The 16203-nt window shown below is 35.5% G+C and overlaps 2 protein-coding genes across 4 annotated transcripts; both read left to right on the top strand.

The window, feature by feature from the left end:
- Window positions 1–1549: 1549 nt before the first annotated feature.
- On the top strand, window positions 1550–6200 carry LOC131981948 (uncharacterized). 2 transcript variants are annotated; one of them, XM_059346488.1, is made up of 4 exons: window positions 1550–1783; window positions 1869–1985; window positions 2710–2790; window positions 2952–3404. In XM_059346488.1, exons 1-4 carry the CDS (start codon window positions 1576–1578, stop codon window positions 3164–3166), a joined length of 621 nt encoding a protein of 206 aa, XP_059202471.1. In that variant the 5' UTR covers window positions 1550–1575; the 3' UTR covers window positions 3167–3404. The 2 variants fall into 2 exon arrangements, with proteins under 2 accessions (XP_059202471.1, XP_059202470.1); XM_059346487.1 differs by lacking the exons at window positions 2710–2790; window positions 2952–3404 and adding an exon at window positions 5857–6200.
- Window positions 6201–6459: 259 nt separating this feature from the next.
- Window positions 6460–11758, top strand: LOC131981949 (uncharacterized). Of its 2 annotated transcripts, XM_059346490.1 has the most exons (4): window positions 6460–6707; window positions 6793–6909; window positions 7634–7714; window positions 7876–8495. In XM_059346490.1, exons 1-4 carry the CDS (start codon window positions 6500–6502, stop codon window positions 8088–8090), a joined length of 621 nt encoding a protein of 206 aa, XP_059202473.1. In that variant the 5' UTR covers window positions 6460–6499; the 3' UTR covers window positions 8091–8495. The 2 variants fall into 2 exon arrangements, with proteins under 2 accessions (XP_059202473.1, XP_059202472.1); XM_059346489.1 differs by lacking the exons at window positions 7634–7714; window positions 7876–8495 and adding an exon at window positions 11220–11758.
- The last annotated feature ends 4445 nt before the right edge of the window (window positions 11759–16203 follow it).

Below are 16203 nucleotides of genomic sequence, written 5' to 3'. Positions count from 1 at the left end.
AGGACAAAACTCGTACAAGAATCACTGCACATTAATAAATTGAACATAATAAAATAGATTTTTTTCAGCTTGATCTACAAATGTTTGCCATTTGATGTTGAAACAATCTGAAAGTTTCCTCTGGTGTAATTTCTTATTAACATACACAAGTTAGTTCAAGATTCATGATGTTAGATTGTTATTATTCTCACTTCATAACTGTACATAAGAAGTAGAATTACAATAATAATGTCAGTCACAATGTGTTCAATAAGTTAAGGTTCTGTAAAAGCAGTGAGTTTTGTGCATGAATCATTAAGTGAAATGTTTTGCGGTCACACATCTATTTATCTCTTTATGACGCGAGAACATTTTCCTGTCTGCATTAAGAGAAGCACACAGTTACAGTTCACACAGACAATTTTCAGCCATTTTAATGAAACGAATCACACCTAAGTAAACATACATTTTTTCTTTTATAAATCCAGTGAATCTTAATTTATTAGAGAGAAACTTAGTTTTTTTCCTGAAAGTTGCCTTATACTTTGAGATCATAATGTGATTGTAATGTTACATAAAGTATAAATATTTTAGATGTCTGTTCATTATTTGAAACACATTTTAAAAAAACAATCAATAAAATATAATGTATTCTTTAGAAATTTGGGAAACATCACTAAACAGTAAAACTGAAGTTTTGTTGTTTTGAGCAAAGTTTGTCCTCAGTAACATGAGTTTGTTACAACCGGCTGAGCTTAACTTCTCTAAAACAGAAAACAGGAACAAAATACAAAATATTTCACAAATCCTAAAACACCTTTATTTGTTAAAGATCAGAAATTTCACATGGGTAATGGTTGGACATGGATATTCATTTTGTAGACTTTAAAAAAAAGTTGTGATATTTTGACATTTCAACTTTTTTTTGTTTTCATTTAACTTTGTTATTTCCAGGTGTGGAAACCTCCTGTGATGGCAGACAGGATGGAGCTCAGTGTTATGGAGCTTTGGGAGGAACTTTGGTCCTCCAGCTGATGGACAGCGCCTCAGAAATACATAAATACCAATGGTCAAAGAATGGATCAAACATACTTGAGGGAAGAAAGAATTTAATTACTCCTAATAAAATATCAAACAGGTCCTCATTTACTGTCAGTAATGGAACATTTAGGATCAACAACCTGAGCAGGAATGATGGAGGTGAATATAAACTTAAAACATTTAATTCAAGGGGAAAGATGTCAGAGCCGCGGACTCTACAGTTGATCATTCAAGGTAAATAACTATTTTACCTACTGGGTAATTTATTTTGTATTAAGTGACATATGTTTCATATTCTTCTGGTAAACTACATGTATCTCATATTCTACATATCTCTGTATCTGTGTCTGGCCTGTTGTGTGTTAGAAACTGTAACAATGAAAAAGATTGTGTTGATATGAAAAGTCATCTGAGTGTGTCTCCTTCAGCTCCTGTGTCCTCTGTCCGGCTGGACTCTGAGTGTCTGTCCCAGGGAGAGATGAGGGTGTCCTGCTCCTCTGAGGGAGGGGACAGTCCTCAGTACAGCTGGACTCTGAGTGTCTGTCCCAGGGAGAGATGAGGGTGTCCTGCTCCTCTGAGGGAGGGGACAGTCCTCAGTACAGCTGGACTCTGGATGGACGCACACTGACAGACGCTGAGCTCCTCCCAGGAAATACTGAGACTAAGAGCATCACTCTGAAACAACACGTCTCAGGACAACTGGTCTGCTCAGTCAGGAACGACGTCAGTAGAGTCTCAGAAGAAGAGAAGATATCTAACTGTGGTGAGGGACAACAGGACAGCAGTTTGATGTTTATGACTCTGAGGATTAACTGTTCATCAGTCACTGATCTGTGTCTTTCTCACAGGCTTCATATTCATTAACTGCACCTCAGACAATGAGACGCATTCACAGTGGGTGTTTGCAGCCAATAATACTCTCTGTGTTGAGACAACAACAACTCCCATGATTACAGAAACTTCTGGTAAGTGTCCATAAAACTCTCAACTCACAACATACACACACATTTACATGCAACAGTAAGTTAATTTCTATTCTCACTCCATTACTGTACATAAAAAGTATGATTCAAGTTTGAAGCTAATGCTGAATAATAATGTCAGTCACGATGTGTTCAATAAGTTCAGGTTCTGTAAGAGCAGGGAAGTTTGTGCATGAGTGAAATGTTTTGCATTCACATGTCTATTTATGTCTTTATGGCAAGAGAACACTTTCCTGTCTGTATTAAGAGAAGCACACAGTTTCAGTTCACACAGAATATTTTCTGTTTTTCAAAAACCTAATGAATTAAATTATATTAGGATCATTCTTTCTTGTTTTGCTAATTAAAATTCACTCAACTTTTTGTTTTATAAATCCAGTGAAATTTAATTCTCGCTAACATTTTTCCTGAAAGTTGCCTTAAGGTTTGAAAAAATATGTATTTTATTACCAACATTTCATTTCAGATTGCTTACCCTTTAATGAAGCATCAAGATACAATCATATGATTGCATTGTTACTTCAAATAATTTAGATGGCCTGTTTGTTAATTGATACACAATTATAAAAACATCATAAAATAAATAACAGTATTTTTCATATTCTTAAAGTATGGACATGGCCATACATTTTCTAGAATTGAAAACACCAACAAATTGTGATATAATGATTTTTTAAACTTTTACATTTCACTTTTTTGTTTCCAGGTGTGGGATCCACCTGTGATGGCAGACAGGATGGAAAACAGAGTATTGAGACAACAACTCCTACCACAACGACAGAAACTGGTAAGTGTCCATAAAACTCTCAACTCACAGCACACACACATCCACCTGTTGCTCCCTGCAGCAGAGATGACTCCTGGTACTGAGGGGAGAGAAAACTAACTCCTGTCACAGCTCTAACCTGAGTCCTGACATGTGATTTTTGTGTCTCTTCATCCACACAGATCACTCCCTGCTCATATGTGGTGTGCGATCAGCTGTGGTGATTCTTATATTAATCGGGATCACCGTCTATTACGCTTGGAAGAAAAAGAAAAACAAGATGGCCGAAGGCTCTGCCGTCCGTCGAAGGATGTTAGATCAAGAGAACTCTGTTGTGATGGTTGAAGTGGGAAGTTCCTCATATGAGAACTTTAACGTTGTGAACACAACGTCTTAATGAAGTCTGACTCTTTTCACATGGTCACTTCACTAGTTTTTGACTTGGTGAAAGTGGGGCGGGTCCTTTACACTGAATTAATTCTAGAGAAATGACTCTTGTTGTGAAGTGTTCAGGGCAGCGCTGCCTTAGGAAGCTGATAAAGCACCGGAGGCCCACAGCTCCACAGCAGTTTATCATAAAGCAACATGTGATATTGTGAATAAAGTTTATCTTATAATATTCATAGTGCAACTTATTTTGATGCTATTTAGAAATTAATGCACTGTACAGTTTTAAGATTGTTGGTGAATAGTGAAAACAATTTATCTCCAAATGTGGTTTCATTTTTAATTTAGGAGTTCATTGTTCTTTTAACAGTTGAAAACATTCTTCCACTTTTTCATGTCAATCAGATCTCTTAAAACTCACTGCATTATCTAAAAATGAATCACCACAAAGCTAGAAATAGATATTTTAATTAGAAGAGAAAAGTGTTTTTTTTTTGTTTAACAAGTGTGTTTATTGGATTTTTTTTTTTTTACATTAGAAGAGAAAATTTGATGTTTTGGAGATAAGTAGTTTTCACTTCTGTATAGGTACTTGACTTATTAGTGATTTATATTTTAAAAACTTTAATTTTACATTTAAGGCGTGTTTAAATATTGTGTATAAGAGTCCAAAGTAATTTTACATCACAAAAAGTACAGGCTTATTCATACATTTGGTTAAAGTGTTGTAGTGAATTATGTAAATAATCGTTTCTTTTAAAGTAATAATTTCAAATATGTTTGTTTTGCTTCCATGTATACCAAAATCAATAATGTAAACTCTCTCAAAACTTAATAAAATAATTAAATAGTAAGAGTTTTATTTCAGTTTCTTTTTTTTAGTCATTCATTCAGTGTCACTTGTCATCAGTCAGTGTAGGTGAGTCAGTCTTTTGTTGACAGGTTGATTACAGACTGACCTTTAATGATGCAGAGAGAGAAATCAAACTGTCAGACTGCTCATCACTATCAGTCAGTGTGAGGTTTCCCTCTACTGGTTCACAGAGGCCTTACTGTTGTTTATGGATCATTCTGTATTCTGTAAAACTTTTTTGACAACATGAAGCTAGAAATAATCATCAATAAAAATAAGAAAACCTTATTGTTTTCCAATATTTAAAATCACATGATAAAAACTCATAGGCATGTTCCCTACACTGGTTAGTTCTTCTTTACACACATTTTACTTTAGTTTAGAATATATATTTATATATATATTCTATCTGAAGACTTTTCTGTTCTGTCAGAATGTGTGTAAATTGTTATTATGTGCTCAAAATGCTCTTATAATAAAGACCGGCTGTGTTCTACGGGGCAGTTTGAGATGATGCTTGATTAAATGTAACTTGTTCTTCATTTAGAGAGAAGAAATATGAAAAGATAAAAAGAAGTCGTCTTGTGGGAGGCTTAAAGGAAGTGACACTTATAACACTTCCTTTTCTCCTCTCAGTTGTAAAAATATTAATACGGTAACACTTTGATCAGCTCAACATTTGCACACATTCTCCTCTGAGGCTGATCGCTGACACATTTCAGGCCGCTCAGTGTTTGAGGTGCAGGTTTGCTCTCGAGTAAAGTAGAAAAGTCTGGGAGCTGCTGACTGGATCAGCTGAAGCTGAACACTGAGGAGACATGGAGGCTGTGATCGGACTGATGGTGATGCTACTCGGAGTCTCTCATGGTGAGCTCTTTAAAGTTTAATCAAACAGTTTGTTCTCATCTTCACTGATGTGCAGGACAAAACTCGTACAAGAATCACTGCACATTAATAAATTGAACATAATAAAATAGATTTTTTTCAGCTTGATCTACAAATGTTTGCCATTTGATGTTGAAACAATCTGAAAGTTTCCTCTGGTGTAATTTCTTATTAACATACAAAAGTTGGTTCAAGATTCATGATGTTAGATTGTTATTATTCTCACTTCATAACTGTACATAAGAAGTAGAATTACAATAATAATGTCAGTCACAATGTGTTCAATAAGTTAAGGTTCTGTAAGAGCAGTGAGTTTTGTGCATGAGTCATTAAGTGAAATGTTTTCCTGTCACACATCTATTTATCTCTTTATGACACGAGAACATTTCCTGTCTGCATCAAAAGAAGCACACAGTTACAGTTCACACAGACAATTTTCAGCCATTTTAATGAAACGAATTACACCTAAGTAAACATAATTTTTTTCTATTATAAATCCAGTGAATCTTAATATATTAGGGAGAAACTTTTTTTTCCTGAAAGTTGCCTTAAAGTTTGAGATCATAATGTGATTGTAATGTTACATCAAATCTAAATATTTTAGATGTCTGTTTGTTATTTGATACACATTTATAAAAAACAATTGATAAAATATAATGTTTTCTCTAAAAATTTGGGAAACATCACTAAACTGTAAAACTGAAGTTCACTTGTTTTGAGCAACGTTTGTCCTCAGTAACATGAGTTTGTTACGACCGGCTCAGCTTAACTTCTCTAAAACACAAAACAGGAACAAAATACAAAATATTTCATAAACCTTAAAACCCCTTTATTTGTTACAGATCAGAAATTTCACATGGGTAAAGGTTGGACATGGATATTAATTTCGTAGACTTTAAGAAAAAGTTGTGATATTTTGACATTTCAATTTTTTTGTTTTCATTTAACTTTGTTATTTCCAGGTGTGGAAACCTCCTGTGATGGCAGACAGGATGGAGCTCAGTGTTATGGAGCTTTGGGAGGAACTTTGGTCCTCCAGCTGATGGACAGCGCCTCAGAAATACATAGATACCAATGGTTTAAGAATGGATCAATGATACTCTATGGAAGAAAGACTTCCATTCTTACTAATACAATATCAATCAGGTCCTCATTTACTGTCAGTAATGGAACATTTAGGATCAACAACCTGAGCAGGAATGATGGAGGTGAATATAAATTTGAAATATTTAATTCAAGGGGAAAGTTGTCAGAGCAGCGGACTCTACAGTTGATCATTCAAGGTAAATAACTATTTTATCTACTGAGAAATGTATTATTGTGAAATTAACAAATAATTCATATTCTTCTGGTAAACTACATGTATCTCATATTCTACATATCTCTGTATCTGTGTCTGGCCTGTTGTGTGTTAGAAACTGTATACAATGAAAAAGATTGTGTTGATATGAAAAGTCATCTGAGTGTGTCTCCTTCAGCTCCTGTGTCCTCTGTCCGGCTGGACTCTGAGTGTCTGTCCCAGGGAGAGATGAGGGTGTCCTGCTCCTCTGAGGGAGGGGACAGTCCTCAGTACAGCTGGACTCTGAGTGTCTGTCCCAGGGAGAGATGAGGGTGTCCTGCTCCTCTGAGGGAGGGGACAGTCCTCAGTACAGCTGGACTCTGGATGGACGCACACTGACAGACGCTGAGCTCCTCCCAGGAAATACTGAGACTAAGAGCATCACTCTGAAACAACACGTCTCAGGACAACTGGTCTGCTCAGTCAGGAACGACGTCAGTAGAGTCTCAGAAGAAGAGAAGATATCTAACTGTGGTGAGGGACAACAGGACAGCAGTTTGATGTTTATGACTCTGAGGATTAACTGTTCATCAGTCTCTGATCTGTGTCTTTTTCACAGGCTTCATATTCATCAACTGCACCTCAGACAATGAGATGCATTCACAGTGGGTGTTTGCAGCCAATAATACTCTCTGTGTTGAGACAACAACAACTCCCATGATTACAGGAACTTCTGGTAAGTGTCCATAAAACTCTCAACTCACAACATACACACACATTTACATGCAACAGTAAGTTAATTTCTATTCTCACTCCATTACTGTACATAAAAAGTATGATTCAAGTTTGAAGCTAATGCTGAATAATAATGTCAGTCAGAATGTGTTCAATAAGTTCAGGTTCTGTAAGAGCAGGGAAGTTTGTGCATGAGTGAAATGTTTTGCATTCACACGTCTATTTATGTCTTTATGGCAAGAGAACACTTTCCTGTCTGTATTAAGAGAAGCACACAGTTACAGTTCACACAGAATATTTTCTGTTTTTCAAAAACCTAATGAATTAAATTATATTAGGATCATTCTTTCTTGTTTTGCTAATTAAAATTCACTCAACTTTTTGTTTTATAAATCCAGTGAAATTTAATTCTCGCTAACGTTTTTCCTGAAAGTTGCCTTAAGGTTTGAAAAAATATGTATTTTATTACCAACATTTCATTTCAGATTGCTTACCCTTTAATGAAGCATCAAGATACAATCATATGATTGCATTGTTACTTCAAATAATTTAGATGGCCTGTTTGTTATTTGATACACAATTATAAAAACATCATAAAATAAATAACAGTCTTTTTCATATTCTTAAAGTATGGACATGGCCATACATTTTCTAGAATTGAAAACACCAACAAATTGTGATATAATGATTTTTTAAACTTTTACATTTAACTTTTTTGTTTCCAGGTGTGGGATCCACCTGTGATGGCAGACAGGATGGAAAACAGAGTATTGAGACAACAACTCCTACCACAACGACAGAAACTGGTAAGTGTCCATAAAACTCTCAACTCACAGCACACACACATCCACCTGTTGCTCCCTGCAGCAGAGATGACTCCTGGTACTGAGGGGAGAGAAAACTAACTCCTGTCACAGCTCTAACCTGAGTCCTGACATGTGATTTTTGTGTCTCTTCATCCACACAGATCACTCCCTGCTCATATGTGGTGTGCGATCAGCTGTGGTGATTCTTATATTAATCGGGATCACCGTCTATTACGCTTGGAAGAAAAAGAAAAACAAGATGGCCGAAGCCTCTGCCGTCCGTCGAAGGATGTTGGATCAAGAGAACTCTGTTGTGATGGTTGAAGAGGGAAGTTCCTCATATGAGAACTTTAACGTTGTGAACACAACGTCTTAATGAAGTCTGACTCTTTTCACATGGTCACTTCACTAGTTTTTGACTTGGTGAAAGTGGGGCGGGTCCTTTACACTGAATTAATTCTAGAGAAATGACTCTTGTTGTGAAGTGTTCAGGGCAGCGCTGCCTTAGGAAGCTGATAAAGCACCGGAGGCCCACAGCTCCACAGCAGTTTATCATAAAGCAACATGTGATATTGTGAATGTGAATGTGATAATATTCATAGTGCAACTTATTTTGATGCTATTTAGAAATGAATGTACTGTACATTTTTAAGAGTGTTGGTGAATAGTGAAAACAATTTATCTCCAAATGTGGTTTCATTTTTAATTTAGGAGTTCATCGTTCTTTTAACGGTTGAAAACATTCTTCCACTTTTTCATGTCAATCAGATCTCTTAAAACTCACTGCATTGTCTAAAAATGAATCACCACAACGCTAGAAACAGATATTTTAATTAGAAGAGAAAAGTGTTTTTTGTTGTTGTTGTTAAACAAGTGTGTTGGATATTTTTTTTTTTTTTTTTTTTTTTACATTAGAAGAGAAAAGTTGATGTTTTGGAGATAAGTAGTTTTCACTTCTGTATAGGTACTTGACTTATTAGTGATTTATATTTTAAAAACTGTAATTTTGCATTTAAAGCATGTTTTAATATTGTGTATTACAGTCCAAAGTAATTTTACGTCACAAAAAGTACAGGCTTATTCATACATATGGTTAAAGTGTTTATCTTTTAATAGTGAATTATGTAAATAATTGTTTTTTTAAAGTAATAATTTCAAATATGTTTGTTTTGCTTCCATGTATTAAAAAATCAATAATGTAAACTCTCTCAAAACTTAATAAAATAATTCAATAGTAAGAGTTTTATTTCAGTTTCTTTTTTTTAGTCATTCATTCAGTGTCACTTGTCATCAGTCAGTGTAGGTGAGTCAGTCTTTTGTTGACAGGTTGATTACAGACTGACCTTTAATGATGCAGAGAGAGAAATCAAACTGTCAGACTGCTCATCACTATCAGTCAGTGTGAGGTTTCCCTCTACTGGTTCACAGAGGCCTTACTGTTGTTTATGGATTATTCTGTATTCTGTAAAACTTTTTTGACAACATGAAGCTAGAAATAATCATCGATAAAAATATTTAAAAAAACCCCTTATTATTGATGTTTCCAATATTCAAAATCACATGATGAAAGCTCATAGGCATGTTCCCTACACTGGTTAGTTCTTCTTTACACACATTTTACTTTAGTTTAGAATATACATTTATATATATATTGTATCTGAAGACTTTTCTGTCCTGACAGAATGTGTGTAAATTGTTATTATGTGCTCAACATGCTCTTATAATAAAGACCGGCTGTGTTCTACGGGGCAGTTTGAGATGATGCTTGATTAAATGTAACTTATTCTTCATTTAGAGAGAAGAAATGTGATAAAATAAAAAGCGGTCGTCTTTTGGGAGGCTTAAAGGAAGTGACACTGATAACGCTTCCTTTTCTCCTCTCTAATGTAAAAATATAAAGACAGTAACACTTTGATCAGCTCAACATTTGCACAGATTCTCCTCTTAGGCTGATCGCTGACACATTTCAGGCCGGTCAGTGTTTGAGGTGCAGGTTTGCTCTTGAGTAAAGTAGAAAAGTCTGGGAGCTGCTGACTGGATCAGCTGAAGCTGAACACTGAGGAGACATGGAGGCTGTGATCGGACTGATGGTGATGATACTCGGAGTCTCTCATGGTGAGCTCTTTAAAGTTTAATCAAACAGTTTGTTCTCATCTTCACTGATGTGCAGGACCAAACTCGTACAAGAATCACTGCACATTAATAAATTGAACATAATAAAATAGATTTTATCAGCTTGATCTACAAATGTTTGCCATTTGATGTTGAAACAATCTGAAAGTTTCCTCTGGTGTAATTTCTTATTAACATACAAAAGTTAGTTCAAGATTCCTGATGTTAGATTGTTTTTATTCTCACTTCATAACTGTACATAAGATGTAGAATTACAATAATAATGTCAGTCACAATGTGTTCAATAAGTTAAGGTTCTGTAAGAGCAGTGAGTTTTGTGCATGAGTCATTAAGTGAAATGTTTTCCTGTCACACATCTATTTATCTCTTTATGACACGAGAACATTTCCTGTCTGCATCAAAAGAAGCACACAGTTACAGTTCACACAATTTTCAGCCATTTTAATGAAACGCATTACACCTAAGTAAACATACATTTTTTCTATTATGAATCCAGTGAATCTTAATATATTAGGGATAAACTTTTTTTTCCCTGAAAGTTGCCTTAAAGTTTGAGATCATCATGTGATTGTAATGTTACATCAAATCTTAATATTTTAGATGTTTGTTTGTTATTTGATACACATTTTAAAAAAACAATTCATAAAATATAATGTGTTCTTTAAAAATTTGGGAAACATCACTAAACTGTAAAACTGAAGTTCACTTGTTTTGAGCAACGTTTGTCCTCAGTAACATGAGTTTGTTATGACTGGCTCATCTTAACTTCTCTAAAAGACAAAACAGGAACAGGAACAAAACACAATACATTTCACAAACCTAAAAATCCCTTTATTTGCTACAGGGTTGTTTCAACTTTTTTTGTTTTCATTTTACAAGAAGATTTTCCTGTCTGCATTAAGAGAAGCACACAGTTAAAGTTCACACAGACAATTTTCTGTTTTTCAAAACCTCATGAATGAAACTATATTAGGATTAGAACTTTTGGTTTTATAAATCCAGTGAATTTTAATTTTGACTTACATTTATCCTGAATGTTGCCTTAAAGTTTGAAAAAATATGTGTTTCATTACCAACATTTCATTTCAGCTTCACATTGTGCTTAGCCTTTAAGAAATCATCAAGACATCAAGACATATGATTGTATTGTAACTTCAAATATCCTAGATATATTTTTCGTTTTTTGCTACACATTTTAAAAAGATCATAAAATAAATAACACAGCATAGGAGAAGTTTTTTTCTCTCCATATTTTATAGTATGGACATGGTCATTAATTTTGTAGATTTGAAAAAACAAAACAAAAAAAAGAACAAATTGTGATATATTGATTTTTAAACTTTTACATTTCATTTAACTTTTTTGTTTCCAGGTGTGGAAACCTCCTGTGATGGCAGACAGGATGGAGCTCAGTGTTATGGAGCTTTGGGAGGAACTTTGGTCCTCCAGCTGATGGACAGCGCCTCAGAAATACATAGATACCAATGGTTAAAGAATGGATCAATCATACTCAGTGGGAGAAAGACTTTGATTATTGCTAATGTAATATCTAACAGGTCCTCATTTACTGTCAGTAATGGAACATTTAGGATCAACAACCTGAGCAGGAATGATGGAGGTGAATATAAACTTGTAACCTTTGATTCAAGGGGAAGGATGTCAGAGCAGCCAACTCTACGGTTGACCATTCAAGATCAATAACTATTTTCCCTACTGGGGGATTTATTTTTATTAATTGACACATATGTCATATTTTTCTAGTAAACGACATGTATCTCTACATATATCGCGATCTCTGTTTGGCCTCTTGTGTGTTAGAAACTGTATAACATGAAAAAGATTCTGTTGATATGAAATGTGTTTCCAAAAATAAATAATGTAAACTCTCTCAAAACTTAATAAAATAATTCAATAGTAAGCATTTTATTTAAGTTTCTTTTCTTTTAGTCATTCATTCAGTGTCACTTGTCATCAGTCAGTGTAGGTGAGTCAGTCTTTTGTTGACAGGTTGATTACAGACTGACCTTTAATGATGCAGAGAGAGAAATCAAACTGTCAGACTGCTCATCACTATCAGTCAGTGTGAGGTTTCCCTCGGCTGGTTCACATTATTCTGCATTCATATTTCACTTTAATTGAGAAGTGGAAACGCAGTCTGAAAGGAGCTATTGTTTTTTGTTTTTTTCCAAAGATACTTTTTGGGCTTTTGTAGCTTAATTGACAGTAGAGATATTTAGAGTGAAGGGGGGACGGAGACAGGGGAAGATATGGGCTCCGAGCCGGACTCGAACCCATGTGTGCCACCGGGAGCGCCCCAAAGGAGCTATTGTTTGAGGTCAGGCCTTCTAGGTCAGTCTGTGACGTAGAGAGCGTTCTGCAGCAGAGTGGCCTCTGATTGGTCGGACCAGCGCGTCACCTCGCTGCACACCTGTTTCACCCTTTGGTTGCATTTCGGCAGATGGCGGAGTGGTCGGGTTGACCGAACGGAGGGAGAGATTTGGCTTTGAAGCCATCTTTTCAGGTGAGTAGCAGTGGTCCGGAGTCCCCTTTCCTCCGGTGGGACATGTGGGTCCGGACTGTCTTAAGGTTTGCACGGTTGAAACCTCCGGCCACGATGAGGGCTGTATCCCGGTGTGCCGTGGGCCTCATGTCGGTCAGACAGAGCAGCGGCTGTGCCCCCTTGTGGTGAAATAGGCCTATAAACTGCACTGAGCTTAAAACCCATTTTTATTCACTGGCTTTCAATTCAACATGAGCCTTTGCTCTGTTTTATTTTTTGTTTTTATTTGTTCTTTGTGGTTTTTTAAAATTAAGATTAATTTTAAAATTGAGATTAATTTTAAAACCCATTTTTATTTACTGTTTTTTGTTTTACCCAGCATGAGACTCGCTTTGTTTTAGTTGTTTTTGCTTGTTCTTTGTTTGTATTGTTTTTATTGTTGGTCTGTCCTGCCATGTACAGCACTTTGTATCAGCTAACGCTGTCTTAAAGGGCTCTATAAATAAAGTTGATTTGATTTTTGATTTGATCTGAGGATGATGGATGAACCATTTGATTGCCAGGAGCTCCAGGTTGGTTGAGCAACCACATCCCTGCTATCACACCAGATCATCAAATGTAGCCCCCTTCCCCTCGACTTGCCTGACTACTGCCAAACAGAAAAGTTGAACGGCTTGGTGAGACATGATGCAGTCCAGAGTGTCTGGCAGCTGGTAATTGGTTGTTGCTTTGAGGTCGTCTGGCTTGTTACATCTGTTTGACCACGAGGCTAACACAACATAGGCTATCTCTGACTCCAAAGCAGTTAAGACAAAAAAAAAACAACAGAAAAAGAGAACAATACTTAGAGAAATGAAAGAACAGAGTAAGCAGATAATTAGGCTAAATATAAATAGCAAGTGGGGTGGAAAAGAAGAGAAATGAAAGAACTGAGTAAGTAAGGAAACTGTGGGAAGAAGATGATGTGTGGTTTCTCTGTTGGTGAAACAAATTAGTTTCTAAAAAGATGGACCATCATTTAAACTGTCATGATAGTTAAAATGTCCTCCAATGTTTTACATGTGAGCCATAACTTTGTGAAACCAACATCCACCTACGGTGGTTGACCAAGTGTGAAAAAAGGGTTTATTGTGAAAATCCTCTTCTGCTTTTTATTCTTCTCAAACTCACTTCTGCCTATTGTGTTCCCAGTTTAGCTCACTAAGAATACCCTCCTGTAAAAAACGGTGTGAAAGATATTTTTCTTTGCATCACAGTGGAAGCTGTGACCTATCAAAGGTCATTTAGGCCTATCATAAATGTAGTTTTATGATAAAAAAAATAATAATATAATAAATAATCAATAAAATATAGGCTACATATGGCTGTTTCTGCTTTAAAAGGCTTCAATAAAACAGTCTCACTAGATACTGAGTGTAAAATATTCCTATTTGTTGCTGCAAATTCACTGTTAGAAGTCTTTTCATGTTTTCTCAGTAGTTTGCCTTTTATGAAAAGTCTCCAGTGGAGGGCGACAGAGTCCAAAGAGACAGCACAGAGAGGGAGGATGACACCAGGAATCATTCAGTCGAATGCAAATAAGGAACATGACAGAGATCACAGAAGACATGATTTACATTTAGCAGCTGGGACATTGTGTTGTTGCTTTGTTGATATATATCTTTGACTTTTAGCTTAAGTGTTTCAAAGATTGTAAGAATACCACAGATGACAAACGAAGGAATTTAATGAGCAATAAAAAAAGTTTCATCATGTAAATATTGACAAGTCCTCCAAACTGCACTTTTTAAATGATCACCCCTACCGGTGGAAGGAGATCAACACGTCCTCATATCAGAACAAAACGGTTGCGACTTTAAACACGTGGTTCAAGATTTAATATGGAGGCAGTTTGGTTAGATTTAGGCAACAAAACTTCTTGGTTATTAAAGAGAAAAAACTACACGATTAAGATAAGGAAACAGATAATAAAGTGATATAAATTGACATTACTACTCGAAGTGACAGCAGTCACATGATAAAAAATGGATGTCATGTTCACTATTTTGCTGAAATTTCCTTAACTTAAAAAAAGTGGGTCAACTTTTGTTTTTTACCAATTAACCTTCAGTCGTGGTTATCTATCTTAAATATGTCTGTTTGTAGTTTAAATTTGAACTAAAAATTATTCATTATGTAATTCCAATACACTAAATTCTAGATCTATTTCATGTCATTTTCTACACTTCTTTTGTAATTTATAATGATTTTTTTGTATATATATCTGAAGACTTTGCTGTCTTATCAGAATTTCATAATATAGTTTGCTGTATATAAATAGTTAGTTAAAATATTGACCTGCTAGTCATTATTTAAGACATCTCATCCTGTAATATTTTGATTACACTTAACTTATCATTCATTTAGAGATGAGAAATATGATTTATCAAGTGCATATGTGGTCATAAATAAAGAGCTTGAAAAGGTTTTTAACGAGTAACGTTGTGAATCTTTCATGGATATATTGGAAATGTCAGCTGTCAGTCTCATATCCTCTTTCAGTGTGAAGGAGGGATGATTCCCTGTCTTCCACACAGACCATCACATACAGAGGTCGTCTTGTTGGAGACTAAAAAGGGGAAGTGAAACTGATACAACTTCCTTTTCTCCTCTCTGCTTAAAAAAAGATTATTACCACCACGCTCTGGTCGGCTCAACATTTGCACACATTCTCCTCCGAGGCTGATCGCTGACACATTTCAGGCTGTTCAGTGTACGATCTGTATGTTTCTACTGTTGAATGAAATAAAACAGTTTGTCTGGAAGCTGCTGAGTGGATCATCTGAAGCTGAACACTGAGGAGACATGGAGGCTGTGATCGCTCTGTTAGTGATGATACTTGGAGTCTCTCATGGTGAGCTGTTTCACTTACAACACTAACAACATATATGAGAACTTTTTGTGTATCTGCTGATTTCGAGTATTCATGAGTTCAGTATTGATATTATCCTCAGTGATCAAACTCAAATACTGCAGGCTGGACTGACCTGTTGGTTCTGAAAAAAACAACACTTTTGCAGATAATTAAGATGTAATAATAAACCTACAACTGCAGCAGTTTAAAAATGATGTTAAAGCTTTTCTAAGGTTCAGAAGGTTTTTAAAAATGACCTACTTCTACTTGTCAAGGGTAATGGCAAATACGGAGAACAAGTCTACGTTTATTGCACAACTACAACAAAAATTAGATTCCTCTATTAAATAATACTTTAAGGATTAAAGGAGCTCGCCCCAGACAGTTTGGATGTTTAATTAATCCAATGAACCCTGATTAATTATTAAATTATTCTCTCGAAGGTTGCACTGCAGTTTTATCATAAATATACTTAAATTATGTTCCTATAGAATTACTCTAATGTATTTTCACCAAATACAGTCAGATTTGGTATCTTGAAAAGTTGGTTTCTCCGCTAGAATTTAAAATAAAATTTCTGCAGGTTTGAAAAACACAGCGTGGCTTTGTAATGATTGGAAGAGGTTCACTTAATTAACTTAATGTCTAAATGTGTAACAGCAAATTACATCCATAAGCTGAACCTGTTTTGCTGTCACAGTCTTGTGGAACACACAATATAAACATTTGGGATGTGGTCTGACTGAGACCCAGCTGCCCTAAACACACTATATTATATATGATACTATGTGATATTTACAGATGTTTTTGTTTTCAGGTGTGGAAACCTCCTGTGATGGCAGACAGGATGGAGCTCAGTGTTATGGAGCTTTGGGAGGAACTTTGGTCCTCCAGCTGATGGACAGCGCCTCAAAAATACATATATACCAATGGTTCAAGGATGGATCAACCATACTTGAGGGA

The sequence above is a fragment of the Centropristis striata genome, chromosome 12 (assembly GCF_030273125.1).
Source record: "Centropristis striata isolate RG_2023a ecotype Rhode Island chromosome 12, C.striata_1.0, whole genome shotgun sequence".
Classification (NCBI taxonomy): Eukaryota; Metazoa; Chordata; class Actinopteri; order Perciformes; family Serranidae; genus Centropristis; species Centropristis striata.
This window is presented reverse-complemented; position numbering and strand designations above follow the sequence as displayed.

Excerpts from the sequence above, each read along its gene's own strand:
- LOC131981948 (XM_059346487.1), top strand. The coding sequence starts at position 1,576 with ATGAGGGTGTCCTGCTCCTCTGAGGGAGGGGACAGTCCTCAGTACAGC. Across the intron at positions 1,784-1,868 it reads AGAGAAGATATCTAACTGTG|GCTTCATATTCATTAACTGC; the intron begins GTGAGGGACAAC and ends TCTTTCTCACAG. Across the intron at positions 1,986-5,856 it reads CATGATTACAGAAACTTCTG|GTGTGGAAACCTCCTGTGAT; the intron begins GTAAGTGTCCAT and ends TGTTATTTCCAG.
- LOC131981949 (XM_059346489.1), top strand. The coding sequence starts at position 6,500 with ATGAGGGTGTCCTGCTCCTCTGAGGGAGGGGACAGTCCTCAGTACAGC. Across the intron at positions 6,708-6,792 it reads AGAGAAGATATCTAACTGTG|GCTTCATATTCATCAACTGC; the intron begins GTGAGGGACAAC and ends TCTTTTTCACAG. Across the intron at positions 6,910-11,219 it reads CATGATTACAGGAACTTCTG|GTGTGGAAACCTCCTGTGAT; the intron begins GTAAGTGTCCAT and ends TTTTGTTTCCAG.